The sequence below is a fragment of the Mytilus trossulus genome, chromosome 13 (assembly GCF_036588685.1).
Source record: "Mytilus trossulus isolate FHL-02 chromosome 13, PNRI_Mtr1.1.1.hap1, whole genome shotgun sequence".
Taxonomy (NCBI): domain Eukaryota; kingdom Metazoa; phylum Mollusca; class Bivalvia; order Mytilida; family Mytilidae; genus Mytilus; species Mytilus trossulus.
Genome location: NC_086385.1, coordinates 32,120,983 through 32,142,716, shown reverse-complemented (window position 1 = coordinate 32,142,716; position 21,734 = coordinate 32,120,983). Strand labels below are relative to the sequence as shown.

Here is a 21,734-nt window from a genome sequence, read left to right as displayed (position 1 = left end):
AGTTTCCCGCGGATTTGTCAGATAAACTTATATTTAGTCATCTATTTTGTGATAGTATCAATCGACACATGGGCAGGGCGATTACTAATCAAAGTACATTGTAGTCGTCAGAATAGATGGTCAACATGGTCATAATGACACTCTCATGGCACCCATGAATAATTTTGTTATTTTAATCTTAAAAATGCAGAATTGAAATTCTATCCCAACACTATTATTCTATCGAAAGAAAACTAACAATAGTATCGTTCGGGTAAAAATCGATTTATGAGAAATTTTAAATACACCAGGGTTCTCAATAACACACACTAGTCAAAACATTTATTAAATTTTATTATCGGGTCAATTACACATTTCGTAAAGATAAACGATCATGCAGACATCTTATACGTTAAGGTATTTCACATCCAATCTTTTATGGTAATATTTTTACAAACCACAACAAAATGTCAGGAATGCCCCAAATAGCTAACCACACCTTTAAATATACTTATTAAGAGTGGAGATAGTTACGATACTGTTGTCAGGTCAATAGAAATGACATATTGTGGTATTAATATTTATTCACTCATAGGGTCTTTGCATAGGAATAAACACATTTAGTTTTAAACCAGTTGTTGGCATGATACGGGTGATGTTCTTCTCATATATTGATACTGGTATGATTATAAACCACTAATGAGAGGAAATGTGCTTTTTTTCATATGATGAAGACATAATCTTTCAATAAGTTTAATTGAGGTCTGGAGCTGGCATGCCAGAAACTGCAAGTAATCGGCTCTTTATTTAGTTATCATTGCCATTCTCACATTGAACATGGGTTTCTTTTAAACTAACTTTCACTGTGCGTTTCTATGAGTGTATGTTTACTCCACATTGGACAGAGGTAAAGGGGAGAGTTGAGATCTCACAACAAAGTTGTACCCCGCTGCATGTTTGCGTTTGTCCCAAGTCAGTAGCTTCTGGCCTTTGTTAGTTTTGTATTATCTTGAATTTTAGTTCAATTATATATTTCCCTGATGTTGTCTCTTTGACACGTTCCCCATATCAAATCCAAATGTTATTCTAACATGACGTCCTTCAAACGCTTTGAATACACACCCATGGTAAAATATGAATATAGTTCATGGGCTGTTCCCATTGTACCCCCACGTCATATGTTTTTTTTTATAAATGAGGAACCCGACTTCATAGAACGATGACGTAAGAATATAAGCATTTCACGGGGAAATTCACGCTTGTGAATCCGAAAATCAACACAGCAACGTAAACAAACGATGCTAAAATGTGTTATAAGCCATTTTTTATACATGTTAGACATATAAGTAAATTATCATTTAAATGCATTCAAAACTATCTAAATACGTTATTTCAAATAGTTAAAACATGTCACTAATTCAGTTTGCTCCGTTCTTTTACGTCAATTTAATAGTTCGTTTATTTATGAGAACGGCAAATATTTGCCTCCACCTAGAGAGCTTTGATCCAAAAGAATTGCCGTATTTGTCCTATTAGAATCGAAATAATTCATGGGGGCTTGAATAAATATAGATTTTACCACGGGTTGTCCCTTTATGCCGATATTTAACTCGTCGCTAACGCTCAGGGTAAAATATTTGTCATAAAGGGCTAACCCGTGATAAAATCACGATATATTCAAGCCCCCATGAATTATTTCTGTATCATAATTGTTGAGAATGGTTATGCTTAATTTTTAAATTTCTACGAAAACACTTGAAATTACATATAGCTTCAAAATAACATTCAGCAGCAACGTATAACATTTAATAACTTCGTAATTTATGGCAGAATTTGTAATTCATCAAAAGTCGTATATGTATTGTATGTATTTGGACTCTTATATATCAAAGTTATCATGGTAATGATAGGTTTCAAAGGACCTTTTGATACTGCTCTTCAGGAAAAAACCAATTCAGGGAAATTGACAGCACCTCTTGTTTAATAAAAACGTATGTCTTTTTAATATTGGATGACATTTTCTCCCCTACTAATCAAGCAATTAAAGCTGTCGTGTAAGGTCGTTATACTGTTACATTGACCGGTCAAAGGGATATTGACACTGCTCGAAGTGCATACAAAATGATATTTGACAGATCGGGTAACCTCATATTTAAATCATGTAATGGCTAAAATTATTATATTTTTGATAGACGTTTGCATAGCAATATTCATGATCTGGGTTATTATTTTTTTAATAACGTATAATAACACCTTGCAATCTGGAGTCCGTTTCACGAAAATAAAAGAGGGACCAAAGATACCGAAGGGACAGTCAAACTCGTAAATCTAATACAAACTGACAACGCTATGACTAAAAATGAAAAAGACAAACAGAAAAACAATAGTACACATGACACAACATAGAAAACTAAAGAATAAACAACACGAACCCCACCAAAAACTAGGGGTGATCTCAGGTGCTCCGGAAGGGTGCATTACGACCAAGATTGACGACCTAAGTCATGAACAATTCAGTAATCTTACGATTAATCTGAATCGTAAGTTTATTGTTTTTGTTTTGTTTTGTTGAGTGAATGTGACTCCTGATCCTGATTCTGTTAAATGACAACCCTTCAAAAATATTTATAAAACATATCTCTTTTCTCCCTAAGGAATAGATTACCTAAGCGGTATTTGACAAAAACTTAGGAATTTTTAGTTCTCAATGCTCTTCAACTTCTTACTTTATTTGGCATTTTTAACATTTTTGTATTCGTGTCTTTTTGTGGACGAAATGCGCGTCTTGCGCAAATATAAAATTTCAATACTGGTATGAATTATGAGCTAATCAGTTACATTGTAACGTCAAACAGCAGATAAACCCCATCCCGAAAATGAGGTTTGATGATCATTAACATTACATCGATTGCATGTACCTTATTGATGTACAAATATTAGTAACAATATAAAAAGTATAAATTACCCTTATCTGAAGCCAAAAAAAAACCGGATGCATCGCAATACATTCAAGTCGTTAGGCATAACTTTTGTGCCTCAAAAATCAACATTTGTTTTGTTGTTTTTGTTGTTGCTGTTGTGGATTGATTAGCACGAAATTCTTAACACATTTTATTCATATATTCAACAGTATTTAGCGTTATCCGAATCAAATTATTGTAGATTAAACACATCATGCTTTTTCGTCCTTCAATCAGTCTCAATCAATGGTCAAGGAAAATTTCCATTAATTAGGGCTGATAAAAATATATTTACCTGATTTGAACCTAATGGACAGCGCCAAACTAAATATCAATGTAATTATTAAAAGCTCCCATGGCTTTTTTCTAATTTATTAAATGTATTGCATTCGTGTTGTGGAAGTAAAAGTCCAAATAGGTCGCGACATCAATTATTTAAATGGAACATTTATTTTTACATTTGTGACACTCATTTGGCAAAGTATATAGAACTATTTAGACTTTTTCCCTAGCGTGAGTCCTAAGTTAATAATTTTGATAACTTTATGTTTAAACGCCGTATCACACTAAAGCAAGCCACAAACATATAACATGGGAATGGAAAATAAGTCAAAGAGACAACAATCCGGCCAAAATCTAAAAACTGCCTAAGGACACCAATGGATCTGCAACACAGTGAGAATATCCCACTTCCGAAGGTAGGCGTCAGCTGGACCCTGAACAAAAATGTTTACTAGGTAAGCAAAAATGGACGTCAAGAGCCAGAGCAAAAACGCGGCGGGATAAAACCTGATTTGTGAGATATCAACCTTCCCCCTTTATCCCTAGCCAATGCAGAATAAACAAACGCACATCAACATTTGAAATATGCTAACGCACATTCTTTGTTGTGTAATTGAAGATCAAAGATAACAACATTGTACTATTTCAATACTGGTTTGATTCCCATGATAGTTATACTTTATATCAACGGTAAAAAGTCAACAACAATGAACTTTACAGGGATTTGAAAATAGTTATCCCTCGACTTCTCTCGTTTCCGGAAGTAAAGGCTTTGCTTATGATTGGGTCTGTTTGAGTACGGATGAATCAAAACGCAGCAACGCCAAATCGGAATGAGGATTTTAAAATATGATGCTACGTGTAGAGGGAGTGGCAGACCCTGTGCAAGATTAACAACTTGTGTTACAACTATCTGAGACTGTAATAAGGCAAACATTATTCCACTATCAACAATACCCACATTTAAAAGTGATTATGCTAATGTTTCGCCTTTTAGCACTACTGACATCTTTAGCTTACCTGGGAGAACCTACGTACATTGTACTGTGTAGGTTTTTTTAAACTGACGATTGACTTCCAATGTAGTATTGAAATTATGTACCCTTAGTATTCAAATTATGTGTACTTAGTAATAACATTTGGTGTATTTAGATTTCAAAACAATGCCACAATCTGTTGAAAACAATAAAGAAAAAAAAATACCACCAAACAAACGTTCCTGGTCTAGATAAAACAACAAGACTTTTGATAAAGACAAGAATCAGTGAATGACGATATTGAAGAACAATTGTTAAAACGGAGAAAGATTATAGCAAAAACAAATCTGTTATATTAGATGGTGTTCTAATTCTGCCAATTACTAGACTTAACTTTGTTATCAGTATCAATTGATTCCCTGAATCTTAATTTCATTTTTTATCTTGACATCACAGCACTAAATCCAATTTAATTCTTGTTGCCAGTCAAAAATGATGCTAGGATTGTTCTATAGTCGGTCAAATGCAAGCGTTAGATTTAATTTTAAATCTTTGGGTCTTAAAAAACATGAAACAAATATATAATTGTATACAAAAAAAAATCCAAAAGTCAGAAATTGATAATGATATATTTGTTTTGTTTTTTTCTTTCATTAAACTAATCAGGCTCATAAACAAATTATGCAAACCATACCATTTTATTTTTCTTTGTTGACAAATTTCGCTTTTTGATAGCGATTAAGATAATAACACAATGTTTACTGTTGTATCCATATTTCGAAATGTTTAACTCTTGTGTCTGTTTCTTTTGGTGCATTACGTTTGCGCGCATTACCCTTACATTTGCGCGTAAAAATCATTACGTTTGTGGGCAGCTTTTCATTACAATTGCGCGCATTTATTTTGACAGGTAAACTCAGATAAGCGTTTCTTTTGCTCCCACATTGTTGTCAATAAAATGAAAAAAAAGTAAAATAATAAAAATACTGAACACCGAGGAAAATTCAAAACGCAAAGTCCCTAAACAAATGGCAAAATCAAATGATAAAACATATCAAACTTATAGACAACACCTGTCATATTCCTAACTTGGTACAGGCATTATCAAATGTTGAAAATGGTGGATTACACCTGGTCTTATGGCGCTAAGCCTCTCACTTTGTAGACAGTCTCGTCAAATACCGTTATATTTTTAATGATAACAGACATAATATATAAAATAGTTAAAATATGGGTACAGCAGTCATCATCGTGTAACAATTTCAAAAGGAACAATTTAACAGAACACACAAATCATTTATCTGCAATCGCATTCATTAATTCGCGTGAACCTAGTAATATAGCTCTTAACCTCTCACGTGCATGGCAGTCGCATCACATTCGAATACACCGTTGGTATACAGCTGATATGTGTAGCTAGCAACCAGTTTTTACTACCACTTTCTAAATAAGGATATGCCTGTTCCTAGTCAGGAGTGTAACATTTTTTTTCAAATCGTAAAAGTATGGTGGCTGATTAATGATATTTCGCGTTTTCGTATTCGCTTTTCATATTCTAAAGGGCGAAAATGCGAGGTCGAAAACGCGAAAAGGCGAGGTCAAAACGTGAAAGCGCGAAATATTTTTTTCTTTGCGATTTCGCGTTTTCGTCCTAAAGAATATGAAGGGCGAAAACGCGAAAACACGAAATAGCCTCAACCGGCCACTATAGATAAGGGATTTTCCATATTGAACTTTCCTTTGCTTTCGGTATTTTTCTTTTTTCTTTTTTGTTGTAAAATAACTCATCATAGATATATCAATATTACAATAATTTGTACGATAGACTATAAATGATTGAACAAAGGAGATTGTTTGATGTGTCCAAAAAAAAAATCCAGATATCTTTTTGTTTTCTTTGCAACGTATAAAAGCGTCCATTACGTTTTATTCAGAGAGTATTGCAGTGTTCCAGCCAAAAAAACACTGGAAAAAAACTCGTTGCATGTAGAACACTAGAAAAATTGACCTTGAACTGAAAAGCATGCAAGTTTGGTACATGTGTCTATACGTTATCGTGACAGTTTATACGTGCACTTCCTTGACTGTTAAATCATCTTGCAAATCAAAAGTAATAAAATTACATTTCACACTGGGTATTGATACGAAGACAATGAAACTCATTAAGAACATTTTTATCTTTCGAAGCAAATGGTAAAATAATCAATTCGATCATGCAGAGGCAAATTGGAAAATCTTGCATCAACTTACTTCATTCAATAATGGCATTTCTAATTAGTCCATCGTTCAACATTTCAATAAATTTTAAATTCATGCAGCACTCTACGAATCTACAGTAAATTGATATCCTTAAATTACACATTGTCTTTACAAAGGATTGTTTTTAAAGTTCCCGTCTGAACTGAAATTATTCTAAAATAAAACTTTGAGCAATCGTTGTTCGGGGTTTACATGTTCAGAAACACGGCATGTGACACCACCAACGTTCACAAGTATTACGCTTAATTGCTAATTAATTAAACTAGATAGCCATGAGTTTAAAAGAGTGAATAGAAAACTAGATAGCCATGAGTTGAAAAGAGTGAATAGAAAACTAGCCTTACTTCTTACAATTAACGTTGAATTAATATAAACCCTAAGCGTTCAATGCTGCACAGCAACTGATAAAAATTAAGCGCACATCATGTCAAGCAATTCAATTCTATATATATTATTGATATTCTTTAAATGATTTACATGACACAACTCATTTACCACTTTCAAATCAAAATACCGGGAAAGCTAATTAATTTGAGATATTTCGTTGGCGTGAAATAACTTTTATATTCATGACTATTTGCCAATCTGTCTCATTAACGTTTCACTAATCATTTATCTCCCCTTTTAACAGTCATGTGACGGTAATCATGAAAAGTCAAGGGAATTCGATCTTCAATTTACATGTAAATCAAACATTTAAGGTTAAATTAACGTCTGCTGGTGACACCAGGTCAATACAAAATAATAGTGATTAAACAAGATTCGTATAGTTGATGGTCAACGTTAATGAAATAATAGAAAAAGAACGGGATGTCGCATGCAGATCAGCTGGTCTTTCTGAATCACGTGTCAGATACAAGGGAGATTTTAATCAGTTGATGTTTATGATATGTTACAATGAAAATGAGACATTGATACATGTCATTGGTACATAAATCCAACGACACAAAAAAACAAAAGACAAATAATGCGTGTAACTTTAATAAAAAAAAATGTTCACATGAATATCCTATTAATTTTGTTTACCCGAATTTCACGTAAACTTAACCAAAGATAATTATGAAATTTTTCATTTTTCTAATTAAATTTGAAAATTTTAGATTGAAAAAGTTAATGGAAAAGTTAATGTTTTTTTAATACGTTTTTTTTTTATTTCATGTAAAACACATGTACAATCAGTTCACGTGAGTTTATTCGTTATCAAATTGTTGCACCAAATAAACAAATTCGTCATTAAAATACAAAAATTTTACTCGGTGGTTCAAACGTTATTCCAAAGCTTCTGCGGGTAATACGTGTAATGCATGAAATAAATCGTTATACTTTCATTTGAAATATCTTCTTAAAGTAAGTTTGTTTTATTAATTGGGAATTTTTTTATTAAAACGGAGACGGATTTTATTAAAAGGAGAATAAAACTCTTCATAAAATAGACAGACAAAATCATTGAAAAAATCAAAAAGCAGCGAAAGAAAAATCAACAGAAACTAAGGGCTTAGCTATAGAACAAACCAATGTGCATGGCTTTCTCGTGTGTTCCGTATGTGAATGTAGATCCTGCTTAACATCTGGCACCCTTTCCGAACACGTAGATAAATACCACAAGGAGTTTTACTATATATTTCCAATCTTATATGCTTACAATTTTTTAACTTACCATCAATGGATGACCACCGTTGTGGTCAGCATGTCCAGTGCCATTTGTTCCATTGTCCGAACTCACTGTCGTATGACCAAATTCCTCTGGTATGGTAGTGGACAAGTTCATATTGAGCATTTTTTTTTTAAATTCCGATTATAAATTCACTCCATTTAAGTTAAAATGTGATAACTTAGTTTTTTCTTTCTTTTTCACTTTTCGAAGTTGCAATACTTTATGTTTTCGTGTGACTGGTGTTAAAAGTGTTGTTCCACTTCCATCGGTGTTAAAAGTTTAATTGCACTTCAGTCGGTGTTTAAAATGTTGTTCCAAATCCTATGGTGTTAAAATTTTGTTCCACTTCCGTCGGTGTTTAAAGTTTTGTTCCAAATCCGTTGGTGTTTAAAGTTTTGTTCCACTTCCGTCAAGTAAAGCAGCGATTATTAAAGCTTTGTCAACTGTAACTGTCGTTTAATCTAACTCCTACTTCAATTGGATATATAATGCTTGAATGAGGCAAATCTTCTCACTGCTTTGTCTAAAAAATAATTAATTAATCAAACGTAAACACATATCATTTCCCTAGAAAAAAAATTAAGAAATAAAAGAATTCTTAGATAACTCTTTACCTAAATTTTTTCTAAAAACACGTATATATCGTATAGCATTAAAATTAATTCCACTTGATTCAATAGCTTACAATGATACGATGTCGATCATAGAATAGTATCACTTCACAAAGTCCTTTCCGACTTTATATCTCTCGCCAGAGAACAACATGATAAATTGATTGGGGCAGAAAAATGATTTCTTTAAAAATCGATAAAGCATTAGCTAATAAGTTTAGTGCGATAATATTTATTCTGCTGATATACAACCTATCGCTTAATAGTTAGTTGTTAATAATTATCATACCTATTAATCGTGGTATCTTTGTGTCGCCCTTAATTATCATACTAATCACCATGTATAATATTTCATATTTCGAACATTTGATTGTAATTTTACAATGGCAACAGAATTAGTAAAACATACCATCATTTAAAGCAAAAGTGGTTTTACCTGAGTGTATATTGTGTTGTGAAGGTTGTCGACTGCCCTTAATCATAGTTATCATCTTCTATAATGTTTCATTTTTCGAACATTTAATTGTATTTTTACAATGGCAACACGAAGTAAATTTACCAATGTATCGCGTTCTTCAGATGTTCAGGTACATGTTGTAGCCCTTAATTATTATAGATACAATGTAAACACCATCTTCTATAATCATGATAATATTTCATATTTCGAACATACATGTATCATTGTATCATTTCAGTGGAAACACGATTATTAAAACACGCTATTATTTAGAGAAAAACGACTTACCAATATATCACATTCTACAGGTTGCCCTTAATTATTATAAATAATCACCATCTTGTGAAATATTTCATCGTCCTGAACATGCATGTAATATTTGCCACTGGACGTTAAGCAACCAACAATTAGTCAATCAATAATCAATAATTTTTCATATTTCGAACGTTTCATATATTTTTCAATTTCAACAAAACTATATAGAAAAACATGCCGTTATTTTAGGAAAAATGCTTACCAATATATCGTGTTATTCAGGTTTCCCTTAATTATTATTATAATCAGTATCAGATAAAATCACATATTTTATTGTATTCTCCATTGGCAAATTAATTAGAGAAACACGTTTATTTTTGTGATGTGGGCAGATGTATCGTGGACATGTACGGGAAATATCATACAAAAATTAATAATACCAGACCAATTGAAAAGAAAATGGCTTAAGTATGAAGACAATAAAATAAAAAATTAAAGATAAGATAGTTCAAATTCTTCATATACATGTACAATGTATGATTTAAGCGGATTGTTAATCTACTTAAATTTTAACAAGTACCGTTAAGTTTTAAGACGTTGAATGTACACGAAACAAAACCCACTTTTTCTTAAAACCTGCTTATCACTATTTTAACGTTGAAATCTGAGATGGTACATTGTGTACATGTAATTAACAGTCTATCTTAAAAATATCAGATCTTATGCTAAATTTTATATTTTTCGACAATGTACATATATTGTATTTTTTGTACGTGACGAGTTAACGTGAAAGAATGTAAGCATGACGTGCTCGTTTTTTCAAATTGTAACCACTTTGAATCTTCCTTGATTATTTGTTTTACTAAGATTCTTGATATCAGAGGCGGATTTAGAGGGTCCAGGGCAAGACTGTAACGGGCCCTTCTTAGGAACCCCACCTTTAAAATGTCTGGATCCGCCACTGGATATCTGGACTTAAGAATGAAAACATACATTTTATGAAATTATATATGATAAGTGTCTTCGTGGAATGCTTTTATTTTATTAAATATATACATTCCTCGAATGCCAACAAAATGTATTAATTTTAAAAGTGATGCTGTTTTAGTTAATGGGCAATGTTTAAGTACATTTTGTAAACTATATATATTCTCAATTTTCCATTCTCAATTTTATTTTGTTAACTATATTTTCAATTTTCCATTCTCAATTTTATTTTATACAATATGAAATTAGTATCAATCCTTCAAATTTCAAAAATAAAATTTATATGTTTTTCTTACACAAAAATTTGATTGATTAAGTCTATGTAAAATAAATTGCAACAGGAAAACGAAATGTTAATTTAGTGTTTTAACGAAAAATTAAAAAAAAAATTCTGAAATAAAAATAAAAATGAAAACAATATATTGGAGATCATGTTTTTGTGAAATAAAAATAGAAATGAAAACAATGTATAGGAAGATCAAAGAACGTAGACAATCAAGGAATAAACCACAAGATCAAATACTTCTATGCACCAGCAATAATTTTTTCAAGGATGATCAGATTGATCCTACATGTAGAATAATAATTTGTTATTAGAAGAAAACAATGTATTTGCATTGATTCTTCTTGTAACACAATCCCTTACATGAAACATCTTGCAATTTATGAATAAATCAATTTTAATAAAAATGAACTTCCGTGTGAACTTTGACGGTCAACTTGACATTTATTGATAGACAGTTATACTGGCGGTTGTCAACAAATGGAGAGAAATTCAGGTTAACGTTAAAACATTCGTTAAAAAATACAAAATACAAAATAACACTTAGGAAATGTGTTCGAAGCGCTTTTCTGGATTTACCTTCATCTGGAACGATCCCAGCCAAATATTTCAATAATAAGTCAAGGATGTGAAAGAAACGTAATATTCGAAGACCTCAATGGTACAGAAAATGTTGCACGTAACAGTGTGTTTTCTCTAAATTCTCCCTATTTCTACACCAATGACCAACACTAATGTTTCACTATTTCGACTTTGATTTCTAATTACAAATGTACATGTTCCAGAGCAGCAGAAAATAGATTTACTTCATTCTACCTATTATCTTGTTTGTGAAATCTAGGTGTTTTGTGGTTAAACATGTTTTGCAGACACAGATACTATCATACAAATGCATATGTACTACCTTTACATAGTACTTTCGATAAAGCGCATAGCTTTTGTATATTTATGTTTATTTTAGATTGCGAGTTTGTATTTTTACTAATAGCAAACACCGATAATCACTATAACACTATGTTTACATCTTAAATTGTTATAAATAGTTTTTAAGAAGTATATTTCTATTTGTCCTGCATGTGACCTTTCTAATATATTATATATACAGATAGCATGAAACCATATTCGTATAGCACAGGTGTATAGTCCCCTGGCATCCGGTTTCAAGATAACATGCCATGGCGGATCCTGGAGAAGGGTTTCGGAAGTTGGAACACCCTCTTTTTTGCGATCAATGCATTTGAATGGGGACATATTTATAACCAATCCCCTTTCCTCCGGGTTGGGACCACCTTTAAAAAAATGTCTGGATCTGACTCTTACATGAAGCGATATTCGTATAGTACATACATGTAGGTTTATAGTCAGTCTTCTCAGATATTTTTTATCTATTTCGAGTGAACAGTTCTATGATCTTCTAGCCATGCAAATTATCGTTTACGTCAAGTTCAATTCGGTGTCCTCATTGCGGTCCGCGTTTAAGTCTTGATTTCATTTAAAAAAATAGTCAACGTATTGAAAGTAAAACAACTATACGTTTAAGCGTAGATGGTTAATTAAAGTATAAATATTCGTACATTGAAAAAAAAAATTAATATAATCGGTGATCCTCGCATTTCCATCGTTTCTAAAATTCGTACGTCAAATTATAATGTTATATGTATATGTTCCTACTACATATACGTACAAATAATATACATGACTTGTATACTTTGAATCTGTATTGATTTTTTTGTTTATTCTACTTTATTAATATGATTTATTTACAATTTTACGTTGATTTTCTTATTTTGAAATAAGATCATCGTTAATCTAATATACTCATGTATGTACGTAATCATAGATAAAACATCTACATAAAATGAATACTCTAAAGCTGCATACTATTACAAATACATAAACCGAATGGTAATCGTTAAAGTCACCTGGTTTCCAAGGAAGTAAATTAAAAGATCATTATTTTGTTTTCCAACGAATTAAATTAAAAGATCATTCATTATTTTTGTAACATAGAATGTGCTATTATCTAGTATGCAGTATATTACCCGAATTAAATCATTGATGGTAAAATGCCATCTCTTTCTTTCAAAACAGTAAGATAATGGCTACCAGCGGTGTTTTGCGTAATTTTGTAAGTATTAAAACCTGTAATACACCTGACTTATTTACTGCAGACAGTTATAGTTCATGTAAAAAACAAAGATAATGCCAAAGAGTCAATCATAGTTCAAAAGTTAAAGATGGTCAGATAACAAAGCCAAACAAATTCAATTTTGTGGGAAACGGACAGGAGATTTTTTGGCAAATGGAATATTAGTTTTCAAATGTTGCTATGCAGGGTTAAAGTTTTTCGCATCTTTGTCTCGCAAGTTTTTGTTCCCTTTCAATTGGGTAAACAATTATTAACTACATTGTGTTATATTGTCTGTAATTGATTGGCAGTTTCTTAATTATGTACTTTATAAGGCCAATATCAACGAGTTCGATTTCGCGTGGCCCTGCTGAACAAAAAAAAAACATTAGAAAAGAACTGATTCACCGTGCCTCGGTGAAACACTAGTACTACTCAATTGACATGATTTTTCCGTCGCTCGGTAGATCACTTAATCATTTAAACTGAAGTACCATGGCTCGATAGAACACCCATCAATTGAACTGATTTGCCATCCCATAATGGCTTGGTACATGAAGAACACCCATCAATTGAACTGATTTGCCATCCCATAATGGCTTGGTACATGTAGAACACCCATCAATTGAACTGATTTGCCATCCCATAATGGCTTGGTACATGTAGAACACCCATCAATTGAACTGATTTGCCTTCATATAATTGCTTGGTACATGTAGAACACATATCAATTGAACTGATTTGCCATCCCATAATGGCTTGGTACATGTAGAACACATATCAATTGAACTGATTTTATTATTGCTCGGAAGAACACTTGTTAATAGAACTGATTTACCGTGCCTCAGTCAACAACTATTAATTAAGAATTGAATGCTTCTTTTTTTAAAATTTATTGGGGTGTAAAAGCGTTGACCGAAGTACATTTTGTATGAAGCGCGGAAGCGCTTCATTCTATAAATGTGCGCACTGTCAACTCTTTTACAACCCTATAAAGTTACAAAAAGAAGCATTCAATACTTATAATTACATTTTTTAGCCAGGATAAGGAAAACACGTTTTTTATCATTTTTTTTTTAATTTAATTCACCTGTGCACTTTATTGTGGGACCTCGAGTTATCATGAATGATAAGTTTTATTGTGTAATGCAATTGCTTACGGATTAACACATGCTGTGCAGATAGCCAATCCGAATAACGTATTATAATGAAAGATACATCTAATGTAATTATTTCGTCTTTTTAAACTTATATTCTGTTCACGTGATTTGGTAAGACACCTACGATCGTATTTCATAGGGTTCAGTGGAACAACTGCAAGTAAATGGAACTGTATTGTTCATTGCTCAGTAAAGTACATGTAAGTTAATTTCATAAAATACAGACAAACGTACTTCTTCTGTTACACAAAATGTCCCTCAAACATTTTTTTAAGAGGATTGTTTTGAAAGGAAATTGGAAAAAATTATAGGTCGAAGAAAAACAGACAAACACCAAGGCAACCCCCCCCCCCCCCCCAAAAAAAAATAACAACAAACCCCAATTAACATCAGACTACAAAACACAACACAGTGAACTCAAAACTTAGCACCACGAAACCAACTCAAACACGGGGCGGACATACTATTAGATTCTGCGGACCGATTGCGTCGTTTGTACTTCACTTATTCCTTTAAAATGTTCATAAAATATTGATTTTTTTATAAGGTCATGAACTTTCAGAGGTATTTTAAACGTGTTGTAATTCTTGTAAAACCAATTATCAGATATTGAATCTATAGCACATCATTTAACCGAAACTGACATCTGGTTAAATCACCATTCATGTTCTCTGTCAAGATAATGAAATATTTATAAGTAATATTTCCTGAAGTTGTGATCGTCAGTATTATTCTGTCAATTATAGGGAAAACGGTAGTATTTAATTTTCCCAGCATTAGGTTGGCCTTTTGTGTACCCAAGGCAGGTGAAGGAAGTCAAATTATGAGCGCTGTGATTGGATGTAAGGGTACAATATATTTTTTATTTATCTATGAATAACTGCAGTGTGTATATCTACAATATAAATTTTGAAACTTATTGAAATATTTTCTAGAGAATTATTCGAAAAGATTTGCAAAATTTCATAAATTTGGTGCAAAATGACGGTGGGCATGGATAACATACACAAGCTCCGTTGGGTGTTGGTCGTGATACTATTTGGCTTTAATTTTTAAAACAGAATAAAAAATTAATAACACATCATATAACTGTTTTATCCAGGTTTTTATCTAAAAAAGTGGTAAATTTAGAAATTGTTAATAGTGTCGCCTATGGCAGAATAAATAGTACCGTTTTCCCTAAAATTCGTACAACATAATTTACAGATTGAATCAAATCGGTCAAAGAATGCAATTTTTACGGAAAATAATTTATGTAGTATAGACATACAATGACAATGTAAATTGGATTTAAATCTAACAATTTATTATTATTTACTGAACAATCTTCCTGGTTTTTCCCCAGTGAAACTAACCCTACAGGAGTAACCTGTCAAATGTCGTAGACATGGTATAATTCATTACAACAGCAATAACAACAGTGTAATAAATTAAATTTTAGAACAAAAAATAAATAAAATCGTACAATTGTGTTAAAACTGTCTATGTAATGCTGTGTTAGGCGGACATCATTCTTCTCCTACAAATTAACGATAAGATTCTTTAAAAAATATCTATCTTGAAAGTACATACATGTTGTAGTTCCTGGCCATCACCGAATATTTGAAAATAAGAAGAGGAGGTATATATATATCAATGAGACAGCTACACAAATGTAGTCCACATAGATCTAAGACCATTATTGTGATTTCTATCGGGGGACGTGGTGTGGCTAGGATGAACATTGTTGTCTTGCTTTTTCTTTAGTTGAAATCGTTGTCTTCATTTATATCTGTTACTCTATTCGGTCCAGCCTTCTTTTTATTAGTTGAGTCTGACTTTTTTTCAAATAAATTGACACCCTGCCTTTTTTTCAAATTTTCTTATCCTGTCCTTTTTTTTTAATTAATTTATTTATCCCAAAGCTCATATTTTGCCCTTTATCAAAATGCATCCTAGCCTCCTCCCCCCATGAGGCATTTAAATTAAATGGTAGCTCTCTTACAATGTAGAAATTAGCAAATAGGTCGTCGTACGCTCTATCAATGAACGTTCTAGTCTTACTTTACAACACTATACATAAATGATCGAATGCACGCGATATTAAATCCTATTGATGAATAGTATCCGGTAACTACATCGCTATAAACTTCGATTAGCATTAGCCCCCACCGCAAATAAATAATGAATACAAATTACTTCAAGAGGGAACATGTGCGAGACAAATATCGTGAGGGTTTAGTATGTTCTGATATTTAATTAAAGCATACTCATATGAAAGATTTAGATTATTTAGTATTTAGTATATCAAAGGGAATATTACATCCTACGTATACGTGATAAAGATTAGTGTTCGTGCTTCAAGAATATACACCCTATAAGATAGTTTATGGTGAAGCTTATAATATCTTGTCTCACTTAAGAATTGATTGTATCTTTTTTTAAATTTATTGGGGTGTAAAAGCTGTTGACCTAAGTACATTATGTATTCCGCGATTCATTCTAAAAATGTGCGCACGGTGAACGCTTTTACCAAAAAATCTAGAATAGAACTGAGGAGTGGGTCAAAGAGACAATAATAGTATAAAATGAACAAATGAAGCTTTTATTACTTTTTCAAAGTTAACAATTAGTTTGCACTTTATTTTGGAAGCTTGTGTCATCCTGAATGATACATTTGAAAGATTATCTATAGATAGGACAAGTAATGTTTCTCAGTAACTATAAATTATAAGGAGGTTCGCAAAAATCTATCAGAATCAGTGGCGGATTCAGAACCTTTTGTTTATGGTTTTTTTGTTGTTTTTTTTTAGGGGGGGGGGGGGGGGTTGACTGACCTGAAAGGAGGCCCCAGTCATGCTTCAGTGATACCCTATATAATCAACCAAAGGGTGGGGGCCAGCCCATAGCCCCTCCCTGTATCCGACTGTGAGCTTCCACATAAAGCGGATTTGAGAATGTATACAGGGTCTCCTCTCCGTGTGGCCTTCACCTATTAAAAAAATATGCTTGGTCATCAACATTGGTAATGTGATTGGTTGGTTGGGTTGAGTCATTACGGCCATAACACCACGTGTCACGTAGTCTACGTTAATTGTGTGGTTTTGAAAATACATGACAAACGCCATTAACGTCATACGACCTCGATCCATTTTATCCTCTAATGGGCAAACTAGTTTGTTCCCGGTATGTTGTTAACCTTAGAAATACATACAGTTTTTAACTTGTCTATTCGTTTTTTGTCGGTGGTACCAATTTTCGTGGATTAGAGAAACCTCATTTTCACGGATATGTGATTTTGTGGTTCTGTTGTTAAAGTCTGGATACAACTTTATAGAAATTTGTATTTCGTTGAACATTTAAATTCGTGGTTCACCTGCTACCACAAAAAGTTGTATCTAACGAATACTAATGAATCCGCAGAGGATAAACATTATGTTTTGAATAATTTAGTTGCAAGGAGTAATCACGTATTACGAAGTTGAAAATGTGTGTATTAAATGCGAGGAGTCAAAATGAAAGTGTGGAATATATATATATATATATACAACTCGTCTAAACATCAACCCAACAATGTTAGATCTGTAAATTTGCTTTCGCAAATTTTTGGTTCTTCCCTCGCCGGGATTCGAACCCATGCTACTGTGATATCGTGACACCAAATCGCCTGCACTGCAGCCGTCCCGCTAGACCACACGACCACCTGGGCTCTCAAAAAAAGAGCTTTCGGTGGGCATATGTTACCTTTCCACGTCAGTTTTTTTACAAGGGATATATATCATTTTTCTTGTATTTGGATTGTTTAAGATGTCTTTATTCCATATGTCCCATGTCATATGGTCTTAACATTAACCAAAATTGTAATACAAACTCCAAGGGTCAAGTTTTTTGTTATAAGTAAGAGGTCTATTATTAATTTTCCTGTCGCAGTCTAAATTTTCCAGCACATTATCCCGGACGGCCTCGATTTAGGATCTATCTCTTCTATGCATGAAATATTTGCCACTGGAATTTAATCATCCAACACTCAAATAATCAATTTAGAACAGGGACGATTTAGAGCTTGACATTTTGTAAAGACACCCGTCGTGTCTATTGCTGAAGATCGTTATACTATGTATAGTATGCTAACATAATTCTTTTTTACTGTACATGTGCTGATATATTTTTTAACCCCCGCTTTAAAAAAAAGGGGGGGATGTTTTTTCTCTGTCTGTCCTTCCGTCAGTCCGTCAGTCAGTCCGTCCGTCCCATGAATATTTTTCATTGCATTTTTCTCAGGAACTACAAGACAAGGATTTCTGAAATTTGGTTTCAGGGTTTATCTTAGTCAGCTATACCGTGTGATGCGTTTTCAGATTGATCACTTGACAACTTTCGTTTACCGAACACTTGTATGATTTTACATATGATAGCCAAGTTGAAAATTTTCGTCACATTTTTCTAAGGAACTACAATATAAGGATTTCTGAAATTTGGTTTCAGGATTTATATAAGTCAGCTTTACCGTGTGATGCGTTTTCAGATTCATCACTCGACAACTTCCTGTTTACCGAACACTTGCATATTTTTACACTATTAATAGTATCCACTTGCGGCGGGGGTATCATCAGTGAGCAGTAGCTCGCAGTTTCACTTGTTGATTTTGTGCTTTTTATCTTATTAATTGCTGTCTCATATACCTTACACCTTTTAATTTTAATGATTATTCGTTTGATACATGAACTATAAAATTACATAATCAGATGTTTTTATATCTATTTTTTGTAAACTAATACTCTTTTGTCATGGCGTCAGATTGTTATCACTGTCATAAGAGACTACAACGTCCTAATCGACACCAGTGAAATATGTCGTAATAGCTCTCATGGCGTGCAACAATATTTTGTTTTGCACTTAATTTCATCAAATATGATTTTTATTATTTCTTTATAACTTTTTGTGCAAGTCAGGCCATGGACCGAATAGTTCAGACGTTATGCCGTAGCTGTTTTTCAATGGCTGAATTATCGCGAGATGGTGTATTGATCACGAGAAGTGACTGACTTATTTTGGTTTGTGAAGTCATGTCTGTTTTCAAATTTGATTTGCCGCTGAAAAACTACAATTAAAATGTTCAGAAAAACACATACAATAAAAAAAAATGAAAAACCCTTAGATAGTTAAGTATTCCCAATATAGTGGGATGTCCAATTTCAGCTTTTCAATTTCATATTATCATTAAACAAAATGAACATTTTACGGAGGGAACCAACCTAACGGATATGCAACATCCGGTGCCATTGGTTTTGTAACGAAGTCTATTAACCAATCAAAATCCTGGAAATAAATAATACATATAATACATATAATACATATAATACTTATAGAAATATAAGGATAAGATATTTCATATATATTTTTGTAATGCTATTGTCCTTCTTTCTTCTACGTATAAGGGTCTGAATAGTTTAAGTTTACAAAATAGAAAGAGAATGATGAACAAACTATTAAAGAAAAATGACCAAAATTGACAAGCTATACAAGAGAAAGTCAAACGCTTAACGGAAAAAGATCTAAATTCAATATTAACATTACATGTACATTAAAAAAGAAAAATGGGCCATTTTTTTTTAAATAAGAAAAATGAACTCTGATTTAAAAACACGGAAAGTGAAAATATCACCAATGATTTTGAGTACCTCCTTGATATCGTCTAAATGTTGTGCAAGATATTATGTAACTAAGACTGTTTTAAATTGTTGAATTTGTAATTAATAAACGAATATTTTGCAATTGTTTTATTACAAAAATCCAATATCTAAGGCCTGGTTAAAGCTGTCGATATCCGAATGCAATTACATTGCATTTACACGGACCCCTGTTAGCAAATCAATCCGTCATATATACTTTTACATTTATACTCGTAACACATGATGGCTTCGATTTAATTTTTAATTATATTTACATGTCCTTTTAATTAAGTCCTTTAGACAGAAAAAGTATAGAACGACGTGAACACAATCCATGTACGTATCAATATCTCGTGTTGTATTGAAGTGTCATTTTATGGTGCATTCTATATAAAGTTAATCAATTTGTTATCTGCGCCTTCAATAAGCTCTCGTTTCCTTTAATTCAAAAATCCCAAAGTATAATCAAACATCATAACTTCAAAATCACATAGCAAAACACCCGCAAAAGCTTTTTTTATTAACCAATGTAATTGATTTAAAACAGTATTATTGCTTTCTTATACATGTACAAGTATTGGCCTTCCAACTGGTTAATCAGGTTTTATAGCGAGCAAATCGTAAATCTTGTATGAATTTTATACTCGCCATTTACAATGTTTCGAAAATGAAGTTAAAACATAAATACCTTGTGGGAAGGAAATCTTGAACTCTATACGATTTATAATTATGTACTTTGAATGCACCTTTAAGATACTCCCATAATTGATGTCTAAATGAGTTTCCGCACGTAGCTAGATATGTTTGAACCCTCTGTAATAGCTTGCTGTTCGGTGTGAATAAAGGCTCCGTATTGCAGGCTGTACGTTGACCTATGATTGTTTACTGTAAACACATTGTGACATGAATTGAGAGTTGTCTCATTGGAACTCATACCACATCTTTTAATTTCTATATACTTGTAGCCTCTTATTCTACCTGTTTCTAAGACTTTTACAAAGAAATAGTATATTTTGAGACTATGCATGTTATTGCCTGAGGCGCTGAGGGTTCACTCAGTATATATTGGACGACCTCTGTTGTCTTTCGGAACACCGGAAGTCTTTCCAGAATTCATCTAATCTTTTTAAGGTCAGTTGCGTAATTAAATAGGTAATTAATTGATCTAATGATGAACTATTAAGTGTTTATCGACATTTAATGATACTCTACATCAGTAGTAAATCAATTAGAGATGCAGGAATAAAGATTTTCTGATATAGCTGTTCATATTGGAGATTGGATTTTACACATGTTTTAAGCAAAGCAAAAGTTACCGTCAACAATGGAAAATGCGTTTTTATTACTTATAAATCTATCTGTGTTAGTTAGTCATAGATGTCATCAAAATCAAAATAGAGAGCAGTACATTTAAACAGCTACACTATGTTTCAAATTATGTCTAGGACAGATGCATATAGTAGAAAAATGATATCTACAATTATACACTTCTCAGGTAAATTAAAATGACTTTTTGTGGTGGTACTTTTTCTTTTTGTTCCTAGACGAATATGTTTAGGAAAAAAAGGTAAATGCTTTACTGTCAACAAAAGTAAAAACAAAAACAAAAAGATTAACATACGGCAAAGAATGACATACGGTTACATACGATTGTTTATATCCTATTCATTTGAACTATTGTGGATCGTTGTCTCATTGACAATCATACCACATCTACTTATTTCTTTAGGGGGCATCGGTGGCCGAGTGGTCTAAGTAGTTGGTACTGTAAGCACTAGCCAGTCAACACTGAGGTAGTGAGTTCGAACCCCGCACGTGCGGGTAAACTCGACATCAATCTTAATTGACTAGGATTGTCAGTTTTCCGATCGAAGGTCGGTGGTTTTCTCTGGGCTTCCCCCACCAATAAAACTGGCCGTCACGGAAGAGCCAAATAAAAAAACGGTGCTGAAAAGTGACGTTTCAACACAAAAAAATCTAAAACAAACCTTATTTTATGTTTTAATCCATATAACAAATGCCAGTTAAGCCTTGAAATTTAGACGAAACATATTTCTAGAAATGTGGCCCTATAACACAGTTATTTCGTAG

The 21,734-nt window shown here is 32.6% G+C and overlaps 1 protein-coding gene across 1 annotated transcript in view; it reads right to left on the bottom strand.

Moving 5' to 3' along the window:
* The window catches only part of LOC134694809 (cardioacceleratory peptide receptor-like), a 148,291-nt gene that overhangs the window by 27,997 nt on the left and 98,560 nt on the right, over nt 1-21,734 (bottom strand). Inside the window, exon 3 of the mRNA XM_063555874.1 lies at nt 8,115-8,634. Coding sequence (XP_063411944.1) covers nt 8,115-8,234 — 120 coding nt within the window. The 5' untranslated portion in view covers nt 8,235-8,634. The remainder of the gene's footprint in view (nt 1-8,114; nt 8,635-21,734) is intronic.